At 42.0% G+C, this 17,315-nt stretch overlaps 1 protein-coding gene across 4 annotated transcripts in view; it reads right to left on the reverse strand.

Annotated features, from left to right (window-relative positions):
- Positions 1 to 11,878: 11,878 nt before the first annotated feature.
- The window catches only part of LOC112995231 (calcium/calmodulin-dependent protein kinase type IV), a 173,770-nt gene continuing 168,333 nt past the window's right edge, over positions 11,879 to 17,315 (reverse strand). For all 4 annotated transcript variants that reach the window (XM_064500087.1, XM_064500089.1, XM_026120090.2 and 1 more), the window contains 2 exons: positions 16,233 to 16,385; positions 11,879 to 13,382 (listed from right to left, as the gene is read on the reverse strand). In XM_064500087.1, the coding sequence (XP_064356157.1) occupies positions 13,218 to 13,382; positions 16,233 to 16,385 (318 nt within the window). In that variant the 3' untranslated portion in view covers positions 11,879 to 13,217. The remainder of the gene's footprint in view (positions 13,383 to 16,232; positions 16,386 to 17,315) is intronic.

The following is a 17,315-nucleotide window of genomic DNA, read 5'->3' on the forward strand; positions in this document are numbered from 1 at the left end:
CTCATGACAGTATTTTCAGTGCTTGCACAGGCATATGCAGTGTTCAGTTACACAATCAGGTATAACTCCCTAAAATATAATTCATCTTCAGCTGCATGGTGATCTCTAATGCTGTAAATTAGTCTCCATATAATTAAAGGAAGAAAACATTTAGGATCTTGATTTAGGCCTAGGGAGATGCACAACTCAGATTTTTGCTAAATTAAAGTCTCTTGAAGAGTATGCAAATAGCGTTTTCCTCAAATCTTAAATTCCAAACATATTTTTTTATAACCACCCCATGATCACTGTGGAAGAACTATATTAGTTTTGTCTTATGACTTTATCTCCTGCCATGTTTAAGAAATGGTTTGTTAACCATTAACACTAAATTCAGCCTAAACACATGGACATGTAGAACTTTGCTAAAGGCATACTGATGTGCATTAGGGTTCTAAAGCATCCACAGCATCCATTCTGGCAATTTAATTAGAATCCACAAGGGAAGAAAGTGCTTTTCTTATGCGTGGATCCCTTCCTTGTTTCTGCAACTAAGCCAGCATAAAAGCAGAAGAGTTTTGTAGAGTTTGACTTCAGAACAAAAAGTTCCAGGCCTCTTCTGTTGCTGAGAAAAGCAACTGTGCCTTCCCAGTAACTGCACCTTTTCTTAGGCAACATGTCATGTCTCCCCCTGCAAAGTGGGGTAGGAAGAGGTACAGAGGTTGCGTCAGACCTTTGGAAAATGATTAAGGACATTAATTAGGGTTATTAAGAAAAATTACGGCATTTAATCCTAATTTAAACCCATTTCCTGATGACAGAGAAGATGAATGACTTCTTCCAAGAGAGGGCTGACTAGGCCAGAGATTAATAATAAAACCTATGCTAAATATGAAACATCCTGTAGGAAAAAATAAATTCTGAAGTCCTGGACAGTAAGTGAAGCTTTGTGATACATTCTGCCTTTTCCTGTCCTCTATGAGCTGTGCTGGTAGTTCAGTTTAACAGTACAGGGAGGGATCGATATTGCAGACTGAACCTTCCTTGGGATTGTGCCACCAGCAGGCAGAAGACAGCCACAGCTGACAACAGCACATGACCCCAGGGGTCTCTGCATGTTTCACTGGTGACCCACACAGTAAGAGACATCACTTACCCTTGCTTGGCCATCTGGGTTAAGGTGCCCCAAATCGTAGTGTATTATCCAGAGCATCTCTTTTTCAAAGTTATTTTTTTCAAAATTTCCTCTTCTGGTGAGTCAAGCCAATATGACTGCATGATGAAACTTGAAAAGGCTTCTTTGACACCAGAAGCGTACACAGAACTATTAGCAGGTCGGTTACTGCCCAAAGCACATCCAGGAACTTAACATGCTCAGGCCCTCTGTGGCTGGCCAAGGACCGGTTTGGCTGTGCCCTCAGATGCCGTGGTAGCAAACATCTCCTGAGCCCTGTGCCTAAGCCTGCTCACCTGCCTTCCTGTACAGACATGGCTGCTAGGCAGATTACAACCCCGGAGTGCAAGACAAGAAGTTACTACCCTAAGCAAGGCTCCCTGCCTTGGCCAAGGTGGCAGAACTCAGACACTGCCTTTAATTCGGGTTCCAATCACACAACATTAAGGCTGGCATGTTGCTGTTACTAATTGAAGCTGTCAGGCTCATTGGGGATACAGGGCAGTGCTCAAGGGAGTGCATCCGAGCAGATGCAAGCATAGGCACTTTGCTGTTTGGATACAATCCTACCACCCGCTGTTACATGCTCTGTGGGATTTTGAGTTCCTCACAATTTGGAGAGAAAGAGAAAGAGAGAAGGAAAGAAATGAGAGCACGCCTGTCCACCCCAGCATGAAGAATCATGAGATATGTCCCTGCAAGCCAGCCTCTCTTACACACACAGGATTGTGCATGGGGCCTCCATGTGCAGGACCATCTGTATTTAATTTCATGATCTCCCTGTCTCAACTGATCAGGCTAATTTAAGAAACAATTAAAACACTAACACCTGTACAGGAACACAGCCCATACACTCGAAACACTGAAAGTTACCCAAGCCCAGCAGGCAAGATGAAGAATCAAGTTTTGTATATGCTCCACATGGGCAAAACACCTTTCTGGTCCGCCTCTGCGCCTACCAGCCCATATTGCAAAAACCGAACATTTGTGAAAAAGAAGTTGAGAAACTGTGGACGCTTCACTCCCACCATATGCTCTACCCACTTACATGCCTCCTACCTGGAGTTGTTAAGTGTGACAATGAGACAAGTAATGAAGATGAGCAAAGAAGTTTTGTGCCTTTTTTTTTAATGTCAAATAAAAACAATCTTAAGTGTAGAGAATTCACAATGCAGGTAAAAGTATTGCATCTTTCACCAAGCTGTCTGCATCCTTGAACATTTTAGACAAAGTGGTATTTGCCTATGTGGAGCATATTGAAGGGAAAATGTATTTTAACTCCTCAGAGGACATGAGAATTATAGGAAACTTAGAATTTATAAAGGAGCAGACTGCACCTAGTATGAACAGAAGTGCACTCTTTTTTTTTTTTTTTAAGTTGAGGCAGAATGGGTTTGTTCAGCCTCCCAGCTAGCCTGGCTTGTGAACAGTCCTTCTGGATAGGTCTCCAGGTTACAAACTTGCTGGTTTTATCTTATGTACTGCTTTCTTTGTCTCAAGTTCACTATAAAACCAGTGTAGCTTCACCCTATAACACAAGGTTCCACACTGTGCTTTGATGCACCATTTGCAACTACATGTTCAGTCCAAAGTATAGAAATCTTGAGCTACAGCTAGAATCCTTATTTCATAAGACCCAGCTCTTCTTCATAAATACTCTCTTCTTATGATTTTTACACATTTCACTGCTCTTTTTCACTTTGTTATGGGGATGGGAGGAAGAGGCTGTCATAAAACTTAGTAATAAGAACTGCCCCCTGCATCAGCTTGGAAAGCAGCTAAGCAGCATCCACAGAACTGCCAAATTAGACAGGCTTTCTGCAGCACTGCTACCATTCAGGAAGTCTTGCAGAGGGAAATATAGTAGTAGTTTCTAATCACTTTTCTTCCAGCACTCAGATGTTGAAAATCACCTCCTGCAGGGGGGATGGAAGGACTCTGCAGTCAAGCAGTTCACAAACCTAAGGAGCTGCAGGTGGGCAGAAGTAATGGATTGCACCAGTGCAAGGCAGTGGCCAAGCAGCCTGCCTGCAGAGAAGGAGCTGGCAGTTACAGCACACAGCTGAGCTGGAACAAACAGCACTGAAGGCACTAAACATCAGGCTAGGGCACAGGAACATTGCTAAGAGACAGAGCAAAATAATCCTTCCAGCAGCTCAGCCCTGCCAAGGCCTCCACTTGCGTACCACATGCAGCTTTGAGCTATATTGCTTGAGAAAAATGGTAGTCAATTAAAGAAAGAAAAATCCACAGGAGAGCAATGACCTAGGGCACATAACCTGTGGGGAAGGACCTGCCTTGTGCTGCTGAGAGAGGAGGATGCTGAAAGAAGGAGCATTTTAATAGCCCCTGCATTCATTAGAAGTGGTTGCAAAAAAGTAAACAGATCTCCATGAGAGATAAGTTGTGAACTACAGCAAAAACACTTAGAATATTATGAAATACTTTCCTGTTGTAAGAACAGCAAGATGTGGCAGTAGATTGCTGCTGGAGGTCTTTAAGACCAGATTAGACAAGCACCTGTCTCACATTACCATCCCCAGGGCACAGAGATGGGCTGGGCAACCTTACAAAGCTCTTTCCAGCCCCATGCCTCTATATTCTACCACCAATTTAGCTTGTTATCCAACTGCTAACTTTCTGAGGGAAGAGGAAAACTGAAAATGTTACATCACATTGAAATTCATTCAAGACTATGCTGGAAACAGATAGCAGTGCATCATGACACCTCCCTATAAGGCTGACTACCACCCTTTATTCTACACTGAGCACTAGCTGTCAGCAAATAATAGATATAAGCATTTCTAGATTAACTAGTTTATTTAGCATCAGATTGGTCATGCAATCCACTTTTTAAAAATAAACTTGCCACCATCAAAGCATGTCCTCATCATTTATCAGCATTTCCACAAAAGCAATTACATTGGCTCCAAATATAATACACTAAAACAACAAAACTGGCAATTCTTTCTCATTCCATTTTCTCTCTGGTTCACTTACACAGCATCAGAGAAGTTACTACACAAGCAGGCTTAGTCTTAAGTAAGTGTGTACATTTAAACAAGCAGTCCATAAACCTCTGTTTAGTCACCGACATCTTTGCTAGTACAAACAGTGCTGACAATACAGGATTTTTTGCACATTAAGTGGTAAAAGGAGTCAGATATACAGGACACAGCACTAATTTGAGAAAGCTTATTAGATACATGACATTCTTCCTTATTGTTATCAATAAGAGTCCAGTCCCCATTGCTCAGAGATCAACAAGCTTCTATAACAGGCTTATAAAATACTTTGTGTTACAAGTCAATAGCACCATTTGTCTGGAAGCATCACCACACACCCCAACAGTGCAGCATATACAGCTCTTGAATTAAAGGAAGTATAAAGCTTCCTACTTACAGTCTAGCCCTCGTCCAGCCTCAAAGCTAAAAGCCAGCAGGTATCTCCAAACCCAAGGCTGAGCCAGACACAAGCCCTTTAGAGGTCTCATTTCTTCAGGCTACAAGCAGTCAAAGCTGATGAATGATTTGCCTGCAAGCTCCTTAGCGCAGGTCTGGAGCAGGCAGGCTGACCCTGCTCAGTACCCCCAGGCTAGCTGGCACACAGCCAGCACAGCTCCCCCAGGGGAGACAGACTCACCAACCCACTCCCACCCTCACTACTCTCAAAGACCGTCGTATTTATCCTAATCTTAAGGACTAGGATTCACATCCCTCCCCATCCTTCCTTCTCCCTGAGCTCCTAATCACTCCAGAGTTAATTTTCTCACAAGCCACAGGCCTCCTAACACTGCTTCTCCTCCAAAAAACACTACGTAATGTCCCCTGTGGGACATTAAATGGAATTTTGGCTATTTAATCAGAAGTGTTAGCATGTCTTAGCATGAGCACGTGGTGCAAATAAGGAACTGGTTCCTGTGGAGCACAATAGCACCAAGCCGTGGCTGGGGTTTGGTCTTGGCAGCTAGTAGTTTAGCTGTACTTTATTAGTGTGTAATTACTGCTCTGTTGCAGCCAAGATGGTGAAGAGCTGAGTGGAGCAAATGAGGCATCCACCACTCCAGCAAGAGCAGGAGGTTGGTGCTGGCACCTCTCTGGGACTCTGTGCAGGGTCCTATTGGCCACTGTGGTTGCCTGGGCAGATACGTCCCGGGGAGGAGACCACTATGGCAGGATTTAGTTAATCCGCCAAAGAGAGTTTTTTTTTTTTGTTTATTTTACGTCTGTATTGTCCTGTTTTGCTTGGTTTCGCTAACGTTTGCCAGCAAACTCCTCGGCACCATTAAGAGCGCTCCAAGCCTCCCGAGCAACGGGGCACTGCTGGAGAAGACCTGCTCCATAGCAAGCTAAGGATAAGACTGGGAGCCATATTAATAGTATAAACAAAGCACTTTGATTTCTTATAAGTGAAAAGTGGCTTTGGTGGCAAGTTTTTTCCATCTGGAGGAGGCTGGTGGTAGAGATACAGATTTTGTAAACATGCCTGATTGTGGGGACTGGCAAAAACCACAGAAATCAAGGACCCTGAGACCCCAGAGGAAGGCATACAGGGATATTTCCCCTTTCTCTTTGGACACAGCTAAGAGCGAGTGCTTTGGTGTGCTACCTAGCACAATCCTCCAGTGTTTTTGTTAAGGGATTTTTATTGTTCAGCAGGTACTTGGGGATTTGTGGTGGCTGTTGTGCTAGTTTATGTAAAGTTAGCATTTGTGAGCACCACAATTATGCCTTGGGGATTTTTTTTCTCTCTGGATACCCTGGTTCCTGCAGGTATGGGAGCTGTAGTGCCTCAGTGCAATGCAGCTATTTGGAGCTAACATTTGGAGAGCTTTGTGGTTAATTTCTGTAAACATGTATGCCGTGATCTGCAGAGCCATTCTTGCACAAGTGCCTTTATTGCTGTGACTAGGTCAATTGATTTAAATAGGCCTAGTCCTATTGGTTAACATGAAGCAGAAGCGTAAGGTGATGCCTCAGATATGTGACTCCTAAATAACCACGGATTTTTTGCACTTTGCTCTTCAGACACCCACTTCAGCTAGTTAAGTATGGCTTAAAATGGTAATTGAATCACCAGATATTTGCAAATCTGGAGCTCCTCTGGCTTGTCCAGGGAGGGAGACATGATTCCTTGGCATCACTAAAATAGCATTATCTCAGCACAGCTAATGAGGGTACCAACACTGCAGCTCTGAAAGGGGCTACAAGCGAGACTCTGCATGCCTCAGGGCTGCAATGTCACACAGACACAGATGAACAGCTGTTGACTTTGTGCACAATGAATTTAATTTTCCTGGATTAAAGAAGAAAGCTTTGCTTTGGAAGAAGTAGCTCTAAAGGACATGGCAGATGATCCTGAGGGCTGACATGACAAAGCCGATCCCTATGCACAGATCTGTGGGTGAATGAACATGACTCAGTGGCTACCAGAGCACATCATCTCTAGGCGAGACCGCAGGCCCTTCCCAGCTGTAAATCATACCAAAAGGCTTGCCTCTGCTTTTGAGGTACCAGAACACTGTCTAAAGTCTTTATGACATGATAATTTCATTTAGAAGAGCCCATCCAGAGCCACACAACATGGAGATAATGGTTACAGTCCTTTCTGTTCGATAGACTTTCCCCATGTAGCTGCAATGATTGATTCCAACTAGTTTTGCATTACAAGGCAGATCGTTATTTACAGTTTTGGACGCAGGGACCAAGTGCTGCAAACTGACTGTGCTGTTTCTTCTGCCAACGCTTTAAATGGCAATGCTGCACTAAAAATGGTATTAAGTAGATGAACTGGTATTAAGATACTAGGAAGATCACCGGTCATAGCAGGCATGATGTTTCTCAGAGTTCCTAGGCTTGATGCTCTTTTTAAGAATGACTAAAACCACATCTTCTCCATGAAAAGAAAAAGCTGTGATTGCCAAAGTAGCTTGCTGGCACTCAGGAGCAAAACTGGGCACGATGCTCCTTTGGAATCACTTTGGTCCATACCTCTTGCTCCCTGAGCATTACCAGTGAGCGGGGCTGAAGGATCTAAAGCAGCCCCACGGCCTTCATTTTCTGTTCAGAAACTAACTCAAAGTGCCAAATTTTTTGCTACTTCTGGCATTTGCTATACAGCACCTGGTTATTTCTGTCAATCAGGTACATGCTTCTGACAAAGGAAACAGAAGGAGCCAGAAACAGCATGAGTCTCGGAAACGGGGAAGGAAAGGAGAAACACCGCTCTGTGTACAACCTGGCAATGACAAATCTCACCAAGGGTGGCTTCTACAGCAGTGTATAACATAATTGACCAATAAAACCCAGAGTCTTTCTGGAGCACAAAGCAACTCCAAGAGCAGGAGTGAAACCATCTGACAGACCCAAGGGCAACAGCAGATTTGTCAGCACAGCGCAGCCAAAACCTGCCAAGCGTCAGATGGCTCTTCTCCCATTGACTGGCAGCTGACGGTACCCCCTCTGCGCCCGCAGGGTCTAGTGCCAGGAAAAAAGGTGAAGTGGAAAGGGGAAGGAAAACAAGCCATTTGACCCTGAAAGTATGTCAATCTTTGTTGGAACCAGAGTTTCAAATGGAAAAGCGTGTTTCTCTTAAGCTTTGCTATTTATGCTGTCAGCGTACAAGGCTCTGGAATTGTGAGCTACAATATTGCAGGCAGATAAAACAAAGTATCCAGTATTTTCCATTACAGCAGGATCTCTAAGCTATTTAGCAGGAACACATGCTGCTTAATACACCGCAGTCAATAAACACCTCGATATACCAGTAAGGGCTAGATTCTCGGTTCTGGTTACACATGCTGTGGATGGCGCATAGGTGGGCAGGGGCCTCGGGCACAGTTTAGGGCTCCTCGACACACCATGAAGTGCTGTGCTTTATCCGTGTCACCCCATGTTGGCCCATGCCCCGAGCATGCGAGCGGACGAGGCACTGAAGCTCTGTTTTCCTGGCCATGCCTTGGTACAAAGGGGCCAAAGCTGGGGAAAACTCTAATCAACTATATTTATTAATCTTACTTTGTACTTTCATAGCTTGCTATTCATTATGCTGAATTTCATCCAGAGATGAGCCATGTATGCAAGAACTTGAAACACTGTGATATCAGCTCCAGCTGAGTAATGCTGGCAGATGGCAGAAGATGGCTTAAAAAGTTACTGCAATTCTTAATGCAGACATGGCTCTGACAGACTAGTCTCTGCTACTCTTTCTCTTTTGATAAATTTACGTATTTGTGTGTGTATATATATTTTTTATATATATCTATGAAGTTAATTTTATACATGTGTTCAGAATTGGGTTGCTTTGACTATTCTACTCCTCTGTGGTGTTTCTAGGTCCATGCTCACACTACCTGATTGCCTGCCAACAACGACCAAGTTCTGGCATGTGTTTTTGCTCTCTTCCACTCTGGAAGGGCAGAAGAACAAGCAGTGCACTTTTTTGCTGTATTTTTAATTACATGCACATATATATTATAATATACTCATGCTCCAAGGAATGTATTCCATGTCCTCCTCACCCTCCACCAATCTTTGTTTAATCTTTGTTGAATCATCTGGCCAGAAGTTTTACTTCCCAGACATGAAGCAAAATTTTGCTTATGTGGAGAGTTTAGTCTTGTCAGTACAAGTTCATACATTTTCTGGAATTAACATCTTTAAATTCCAGATATAACTAGACTAAGTAATTGTTTTATTCCTATTTTTCTCCTTTTAGTTCCTTATCATTCTCTTGTCCTTGGTTTCCAATGCAGAAGAAGATTTTTGTTCAAGACTTCATCACATTGTACAGGGGCTTCTCAGGGAAACCAAATTGCTTTGTACAAAAGCAGAATTAACTTTCACCATCGTGGTTCTAACACCTGTTTTCTACTCAAAATGATTCTGAAAGGGAGGAAGGACATTTTTTGTGCGATCGTTGTTTTACATTGTAACTTTAAGAACAGTCTGAGCTGTCTCATCAGTTACCTTCGGTATGTTCAGGACCTGCTTGTTCACAGTGTCCCACCGTCATTGTGCTCCAGGTCCATCCGTGCATCCTGCTAGGACAGTCTTATTGCTGCTTTCCCCTTTACAAGAAGATATTTTTGTCACTTGAATGCAACACCTACACAAGCTGCGTACACTGGCAATCTCACTAGCAACAAGGCAGACGCAACTGCACAAAATCAAATTCTTCACCAAGAAAACATACAACCTGTGCACAAGCCACGAGTCAGGACACTGCATGAAGACTCAGGAGCGTCCATCTCTTTGGAAGCAGGTGCCTGCACAAGGATCTGCTGGGAATCCCCCACCCTTTACTTTCAGGGGCTTCTCTTAAAAAAGGGAGCGGCATTGCGTTAACTTGAGCTTGCATGCTGCTCTGCAGGACTCTGCCTAAGAGCATGCCCTCAGACACGTGCAGAAGCTGAGGGACAGCTTGCCACTCATTACTCGGAAAGGGGCGTTTATTCTTCAGAGTCCTCCTGTACTTGCTCCCTAGCACTGCTAAGTGTCCATCTACCAAGCTGGACACTGGTGATTCCTAGCACCTTCTTTCCTTTCCTTGCTGCTGTGCTGTAGAAAACATGGTTGTGTCCTCACTTTCCCCACGGCTGCCAGGTGGGTCTGTGCTTCACTTGCTGCAGAAGCGGTGGGACAGAGAGTGTTATTCAGGACCTGTTGAAGCCTGGCCTTCAATGAGCCGCAGCCTTCTCCAGTCTGGGACTCCCTGGTCCCTGCTGCTCTGAGTCCCCGCTCAAAACTCTTTGGTTGCCATCTGCATCCTGCTCTAGTACCACTGGCTTTTCACAGCACATTGCTCAATTCGCACAGGCAAGGGTCCTGGGAAGGTAGATGCTGGATGGGTTTTGTCAGTCATCTCCATGTGCCAGGCAGCCTGCTCACTCTCAGGGACTGAGCTGTTAATACCCTTCCTCTGAAGCACATTTTCTATCACAGCCTTTTGCTCTGATGGTCTTCTGCATTCACAGATACAATTATGGCCTCAGTGTGTCTGCATCCTCACAGGCACTCACACAAAGCAAAATACAAACTCCAGGTAACAAACTTGCACCAGGCTAGTCAGCGCATCCCTGACCTCGGGAGCAATCCACTGCGTCAACAGCAAAATCACAAGCAAAATCTTCTAATTGACAGGAAATCTGTTACTGGTTTGGAGTGACTCTTTCTTATCTCTCTCTCTCTCTTTTTTTTTTTAATTTAAAAAAGAGCTATCGTTGTGCAAAGGCAAGAAATCATTGGCCATTTGCTAGCCATGAGATCCTCAGTCTGACTCTCACACATTAGCCTTTAACTGACTAACACTGCGATCTGCCTCTAGAGGAAAAGTTTGACTATGTTCAAATACTTCAAAAAGATGGCAAGGTCCCCTCCCTTTTGTTCTTGAAGAACTTTGCTGATACGGTTAACATTTAAAAAATTTAAAGTTTAGGATTTCAACAGGAAAGAACATTGGTAATTTTCTAACTACTTTATAACTACCAAACTGGAACTGGCTTGCCTCCAACAGCTTTTGGAGGGCAGTACTGCATTGATATTTTTTAGCCACAAAAAGACACCAGGGCTGCACTCCCAAGTCTGAATTATGGCAGATGCCACTGGGATGTGATTTTTTCAGACAAAAAGAGTGCAGGTAACGTTCCTTTCTTCAGTAACATGCATCTTCCTAATGCTGCTGTTCCTTCTGTGTAATACTGCTGTGCATAAGCCAGGCACACTGTTTTGCCAAGTCACATATTGCTAATTCCTTCATCACAGCCATTCTGATTGTTTTATATTGAACACAAAAAAGAAAACTAAGCAAAGACATTTTAAGCCCCTGAGCCTTTATGCACACGACTGAGCTGCCTCCAAAATCATGCTGTCCCAGAGAGGTCTCTGGTTGCATGGCACCGGTTCATATTTATGATATGCTATGGTATAATCTAGCACAGAATAATTTTAAGAATCTGCTGGGAATATATTACTTTTGCACTTAAAAAAAAAGACACTTCAGATAAAGATATTTCTGCTCAAGGACTTGCAGATATGCAAGTGCATAGATTGTGCAGCCCAATCCACTTCTGCCGATGAGAAGCCAGTACCCTGAAATGAGGGAGGAAACATTACAGAAATCTGACCTCTCCCGTCAAACCTCCCCACTGACTGAACACCAACAGCTTCACCGCTCGAACCGAGGGAGGAGACCTGGGTGGATATACCTATCACCTTCTCCCTAGTGATTACTCCGATAGCATTTTTTTTCAAGGAAAAATCTGCAAAAGATTCTTATCAGCCTGTTCCCAGTCAGAACTGTAAAATCAGATAGAAATCTTGCTATTGTTGTAGCCATCATACAGCTGCCAGACATTTAGTTTATAGTCTTACTTTACCTGAAAGCGCATCACCTGGGAAAAGGATGGATACACATACTCTGAATTTCAGCTGCACCTAACCAGCAAATTTTTTTTACAAGTTCAAAGAGTTGTAAGAAATGGGTAAAACTATCAAGTACAATACATTCATAAGCATGCATTCTCACCTAGTGAAGACTGTATCTTAAATCTCCTTTTTTCCACTATTTAGCAAACCTGCCATATGAATACTATGCTATTACCTTTTACTTTAATTTCAACAGGAAGTATAGCTACTGAATGTTTTATTAATGACTGGCTTTTTTCAGTAGCTGATATATTTTGTCAAGGCAAGTTGTGCAAGGCCAAACAACTGCAAATGAAAACAATTAAAGCAAAAGAGGAATGTTGAGTGTATTAGGGTTTTAGGTAACTATCAGTATTAAAAAGTTTAACAAACACAAATGACATTGTTGTACATCAGGTTCTTTCTTCATTTCTGTAACATACTAATACATTATGAAATTCACGTGCTATCAAAGTAATAACAAACAAATGTAAACGGTCATATATACTGATGCTGATCATTTTCCAATTCCTATCCATTATGTTCAACAAATAATCAAGATGGCTCAAGAGCCTGACCCTCGCTTGTAACTGAAGTCAGAGCAGCTCTAGGTGGATGCAGGATCTGTGCTGGTGGATCATTTTACAGGATGGGTTCTTTGTTACGAAAATCTGGACTAATTATGTTGACAAGTGGAAACTGGTTACTCATGAGGTTAAATTATCTGGGAAGCAATCAGATTATATTACTGGCTCCCAGACCTTGTGTAAGAATGTTTCCCCAGAGCAAAATCATTAAGCTGTGGAGTAGCTTCCTTCAAGCATTTAAAACTTGTGTAATTGCAGATTATTCCCATAGGACCCATAAAAACATGTTCTAGCTGCACAGTTTAGAAAGTCATGAATAAATACAATGGAATTTCAAAAATTTGCATCTACTCTAATCCTCTTCTACTCTGTAATTTTGAGTTGCTAACATTTTACTAGAGAATGAAATGGCAAAAATCTGAGTAATTTTGGTTGTCATTAAAATACTGTATATAAACTGGTAAAGTCAGAGTAAGGCATTCTCAACATAAGCTTGAGGAATGTACATTTTCATGCCCAGTGGAACTAACATTTCAATTTCTTTCCAGAAGTAGTGGAATGTTTTTTGCATATAAATCTCCAAACAGTTTTTAAATATTACAGATAAAAAGCATTATTTCATACATCAGTTTTAAAACCATTGGCTTGGTGTTTCCTTCCATTTCATCTACTGCAGGACTATGATTCTGGAAGGAAGCAGTTCAAAGAAATGTCATGACATACAGAAGACACCTACTTCTGTAAAACCAAATTAAACAGGATTTGTTTCAAATGCCATCTAGAAACACTGTATAGATGTATATGAAGTATATGCATTATGGTAGGTAGTTATTCATTCTCATGTTTTCACCTGTTGGTATTACTGCAAATAACACTGTTTCCATGACATGCCTTATGGAACAGTTTACTATTTTCATAAGCAGTCACATGCATTGAAGGTAGAGTCACCAGCCAGTGCATTTGGCACCCCAAAGCAAAACCAGAGAGGCCAAGCTTACGAATCTCTCTTGCTGAATGACAAATTAGCTGGTGTATGAAATGCTAGATCTCAGCTGAAACAAGGAAGCAAATGACCTAAGACATTTCTTCGGGAGCTGCTTCTGCTTCCTGAGTGGGTTTCTCTTCAGGCTGGCCGTCGTGGACGGGAGATGGGTTGCGGCTGGGCTTGTTGCTGTCATGAACACTGTGACCGCTTGCGCTGCCAAGGCGAGTGGAGGCCACCACGGCTTTTACTGCAGCCTGAGAAAGAGAGGATCAAACAGATGTTCCTTAAATGACACGGTCTGTCAGCATTACAGCCTTAGCATCAGGCAGCTCATGAACGCTACTCTGCATTTGGTCTTCGTGGTAATGTCACATCCAGACATTTGCATGGGCCCAGTCAGACTGAGAATGCCATTTGAAATACTATATGGAGATTTAAAAGTGCTGCTTTCTTAAGGTCTCAAACTTGGCCAACACGAACAGACTCTTTTCTCAGCTGCACATATGCCTGTTTTATTTTTAAAAACTACCATGGACCACCTCCATTTAAGTTAGATGGAAATGACAAAGTGCTCTTCCATCTCAATAATGTGATTTTCACTGATGATTTCAGGGAAAATTAACAAAGGGAACCAATATTTAACAATACTGCATACATCAAGTACAGTGGCACAAAACATACTAGCAACTGCCTGGATACATATAGATGCTGGGGACTGCCTCTTGTATCATATAAACTGTCACAAAGTGAAGACACTCATTAAGAGAGTTAACTTAGCTCTTGCCTTGGAAAGTTTATTGTCTGAAAGAAAACATGGAGGTGGGGGGAAGAAACACTAATCTCTGTGTATGATGCAACCCTAGCTATTGTTGACTTGGCTAACTTTTTGCATAAGCATCACGGAAAAATCAGGTCTGCAGAAGGGATGAGAATGAATACAGCAAGTTTTGTGGATGGCTTGCAGAGGTAACCATGCAAAAAAAAGCGCTAAGATGCTAATGAAAAAGACGACTGTATAAAAGTTGGCGTTAAAGAAGAGTCAGCTAATGTGGAATGTGAAGTCAAAGTAAAAGGCATGAGTCAAAACCAGTGGCAATAATTTTGAAGGTGGGAGTCTTGGACCTGTCACATGCATGCACACCAACGATGAGATGATTTGGGAAAACAGATTAGAAATAGAATAGGCCATTCAGTTATATTGGAATGTATAAAGATATATGTAATGCCCTTTACTCTTGATAGCCATGTGGACATATATGAAACAACTTCAACACAGTATATGATAGACCAAATCATGACTAATTTGATGTTTTGAGCTTTAGAGTTATTCTATACAAATATGTCTTTAAACATAAAGGAAGAGTAGTATGCTAGTGTTGTATGCTGGGCAAGAGAGGGCATTATTCTAACAGAACAACAACTAAAGCATGGATTCACTAGTTGATTTTCTGTTCTTATTTTTATGGGGAGGAATTAATTACCTAAAAACTTGTATTTTTTTATTAACCATATATATGTCTGTGTGTATATAAATATATATGTATATGTAAGTACAAAACTATTAAATACATTTACAATAACTACTAACTCTAGTTAATTATTATTAACTAATAATTAGAGATTTGGTCACTTACTCTGACAGAAAAGCAGTAAAGAAATAAACATTAAAAAGCAACAGCATTTAAACTCAAAATTGTTTAACTATGTGGGTCTAAATAAACTGGTCTTAAAAAATTTAGTTGGCAATTCAAAGGTGTGAAAATAAAACAGAGAATTGAAATCAAAACATGCAAAAAGGGCACGCAGTCCTTTCTGACCTCCTGGGCCTATCTATCCACTCACTCAGAAATAATGAATTTTAGGACTCTGCTCATGCTCTGAAATCATTTTGATATAATGATGCTGCATGGCATCTTCAGTAAATACAGGGCAATCTTGCTCTAAGGCTACAGAAGTCTTTCTGAAGAGAACAATGTTAATACACACACTTTGCCAGTTCTGCATGGGCAAAGTGTCACTGTGAATTATATGTGCAGTGTCCAAGACTTTTGTAAATGACAAAACTGGGCTTTTTTGCCCTGTAGAGATTCTTTGTCACAGTTCCCTAACATTATTCAAAAAAATGAGCAAAAATGAACAGCTAAGGGTCATTTATTACTTGTGAATTTGGTTTTGCATTGGGTTGCACAGCTCTCAGACAGGATGTTTTTTTTCTTATTCTCTTGGGCTACAAAGCCAGCTTCAGTGCAGCTGTTGATAATAGGCTCTGTGCAGAAGTAACCCTGAAGTCTCTTCTAAGCAGACACAAATCTTGAACAACTGAAGAAGGGATTATGGGAGAAGGAAGTTTCCCTCTGTCATATCAGTTAGGAACCCAACTGCCTGTCATTCACACTTAAAATTTTTTTCCTGATACTTCCATGGCAGCTACCTAGTTTAGATGGTGAAGGAGCAAACCGGTGACTCAAAATCTAATTTAATTTTCATTGCAGGTCCCACCTGCACTCCTGCCATACAATGCTCAGTTTCCAGGTAAGGAAGGTAATTGCTCATTTGCTCTCAGAGGTACTTGGAAATGCATGTTTTGGAGCTGTTATTCTCAACTCATACATTTTATGAGTATCTGAAGTGCTGACTCTAGATGATACAGAAGAATGGCTTAAGTTCCTGCTTTGTATCAATACGTAAAGAAACTGTGGGTGGCTTACAGACCAAAATACGCAATGGTAGATTAGATATCTTCTCGACTTATGGACATATAACCTCATGAGGAAACTATTCAGAATTTTGTTGCTTCTGCTCTACACCCTAAGGATGCAGCAAGCAGTACTAAACAGGATAGATGGACAGACAGATGGAAGGAAGGAAAGGATTTGGGAAAGCTGTGTTCATTCTCTGCAGTTTTACTTGTGCAGTTTTCAACCAACCTCACGTGTTTATTTGTCTGTCTGCAGACAATGACAAAATCAGCTTCAACTTCTTCATCAGTCATCTTAAATAAAAAGGTTCTGTATTGTTATGGAACACTGTGCAAGGCTTCTGTAGGCTACTAATGTTGCTGCATTTTTTTGTAGCCAACACAGAGATTATGTCCAGAGACTTGCCTTAAGTTTACGCCGAGCATTGAATTCTTGAAGTTTCTTTTGTGCGTTGTCCATATGTGCAAAGTTTGCTGCCTTTCCTGTGACCCATGGATGCTGCAAAGCCTGCAGGGTGGTGAGGCGTTTCTTAGGGTCCAAAACAATCAACTTCTTAACCTGCATCACAAGAGAAGAAATACAGAAGACTGCTAAACTTTTTCTCCAGCAACATTTACTAAGTTTTGCATTTTGGTGTTTTGGTCTTGGTTTGCCTGAGTTCAGTGAAGGATGTTCTGAGAAACCAGTAAGAATTTACATTCAGGTCTTTGTGTGTGTTTTGATTTTGGTATTTTTTGGTCCTCTGTAAATAACAAGTGAATAAAAAAGCCACTACTACGGGAGAGGGTAGAAAAACAATCAAACGGTTACCACTATTGGAAAGAATATTGACCAGTGCAGCTGGGCTATATCTATATAGACTATTGTATGTCTGAAGTATTACATAAACACTAATAAATTCTCAGTATATCCCTGGTCAGGCAGTTCTTCTGGCATCAATCTCACTTTTGGATTCAGACAAGGTTTAAACTGGATTAGAAAGCTTAAATTCTAGTCTATGCAATTGCTTTGTGGACTTGTACCATGCAATCACTGCTGGATAGAGAAAAAATCAGATGCTTCTTTCAGTCTCTGCATAACCTAGTATACATATGAACTATGAAGTACTGTACAAATATTCCTTTCTTAGATCACTCTGAAACTAGTGCCATCTGCGCCACTGCTTCTACCACCACGATGAGGGAGCTGCACCTCTCCAAGCACAACAGTAGGAAACTTTCAGAAATGTGGCACTACAGATGTATCTCCGAAGAGGAGCTGCAGCGGACCACCAGGTATGTAGGGGTGCCCAGCCAAGCTGCATTTCATGGGGGTTGCTGCACATGTGGACAAGTGATGTTTTAAAAAAAAGGGTGAGGATGGAGTGAAGCAGTACGAGGCTGGTACTGAGCAGAGCACGGTTTTGCTGCTCTCCTGACCACGCAGCCTCTGGGAGCCGGTTACAAGCGACAGCGCAGGGCTCCACCACTGCTCTACAGCCCAAGTGCG

The sequence above is a fragment of the Dromaius novaehollandiae genome, chromosome W (genome assembly GCF_036370855.1).
Source record: "Dromaius novaehollandiae isolate bDroNov1 chromosome W, bDroNov1.hap1, whole genome shotgun sequence".
NCBI lineage: Eukaryota > Metazoa > Chordata > Aves > Casuariiformes > Dromaiidae > Dromaius > Dromaius novaehollandiae.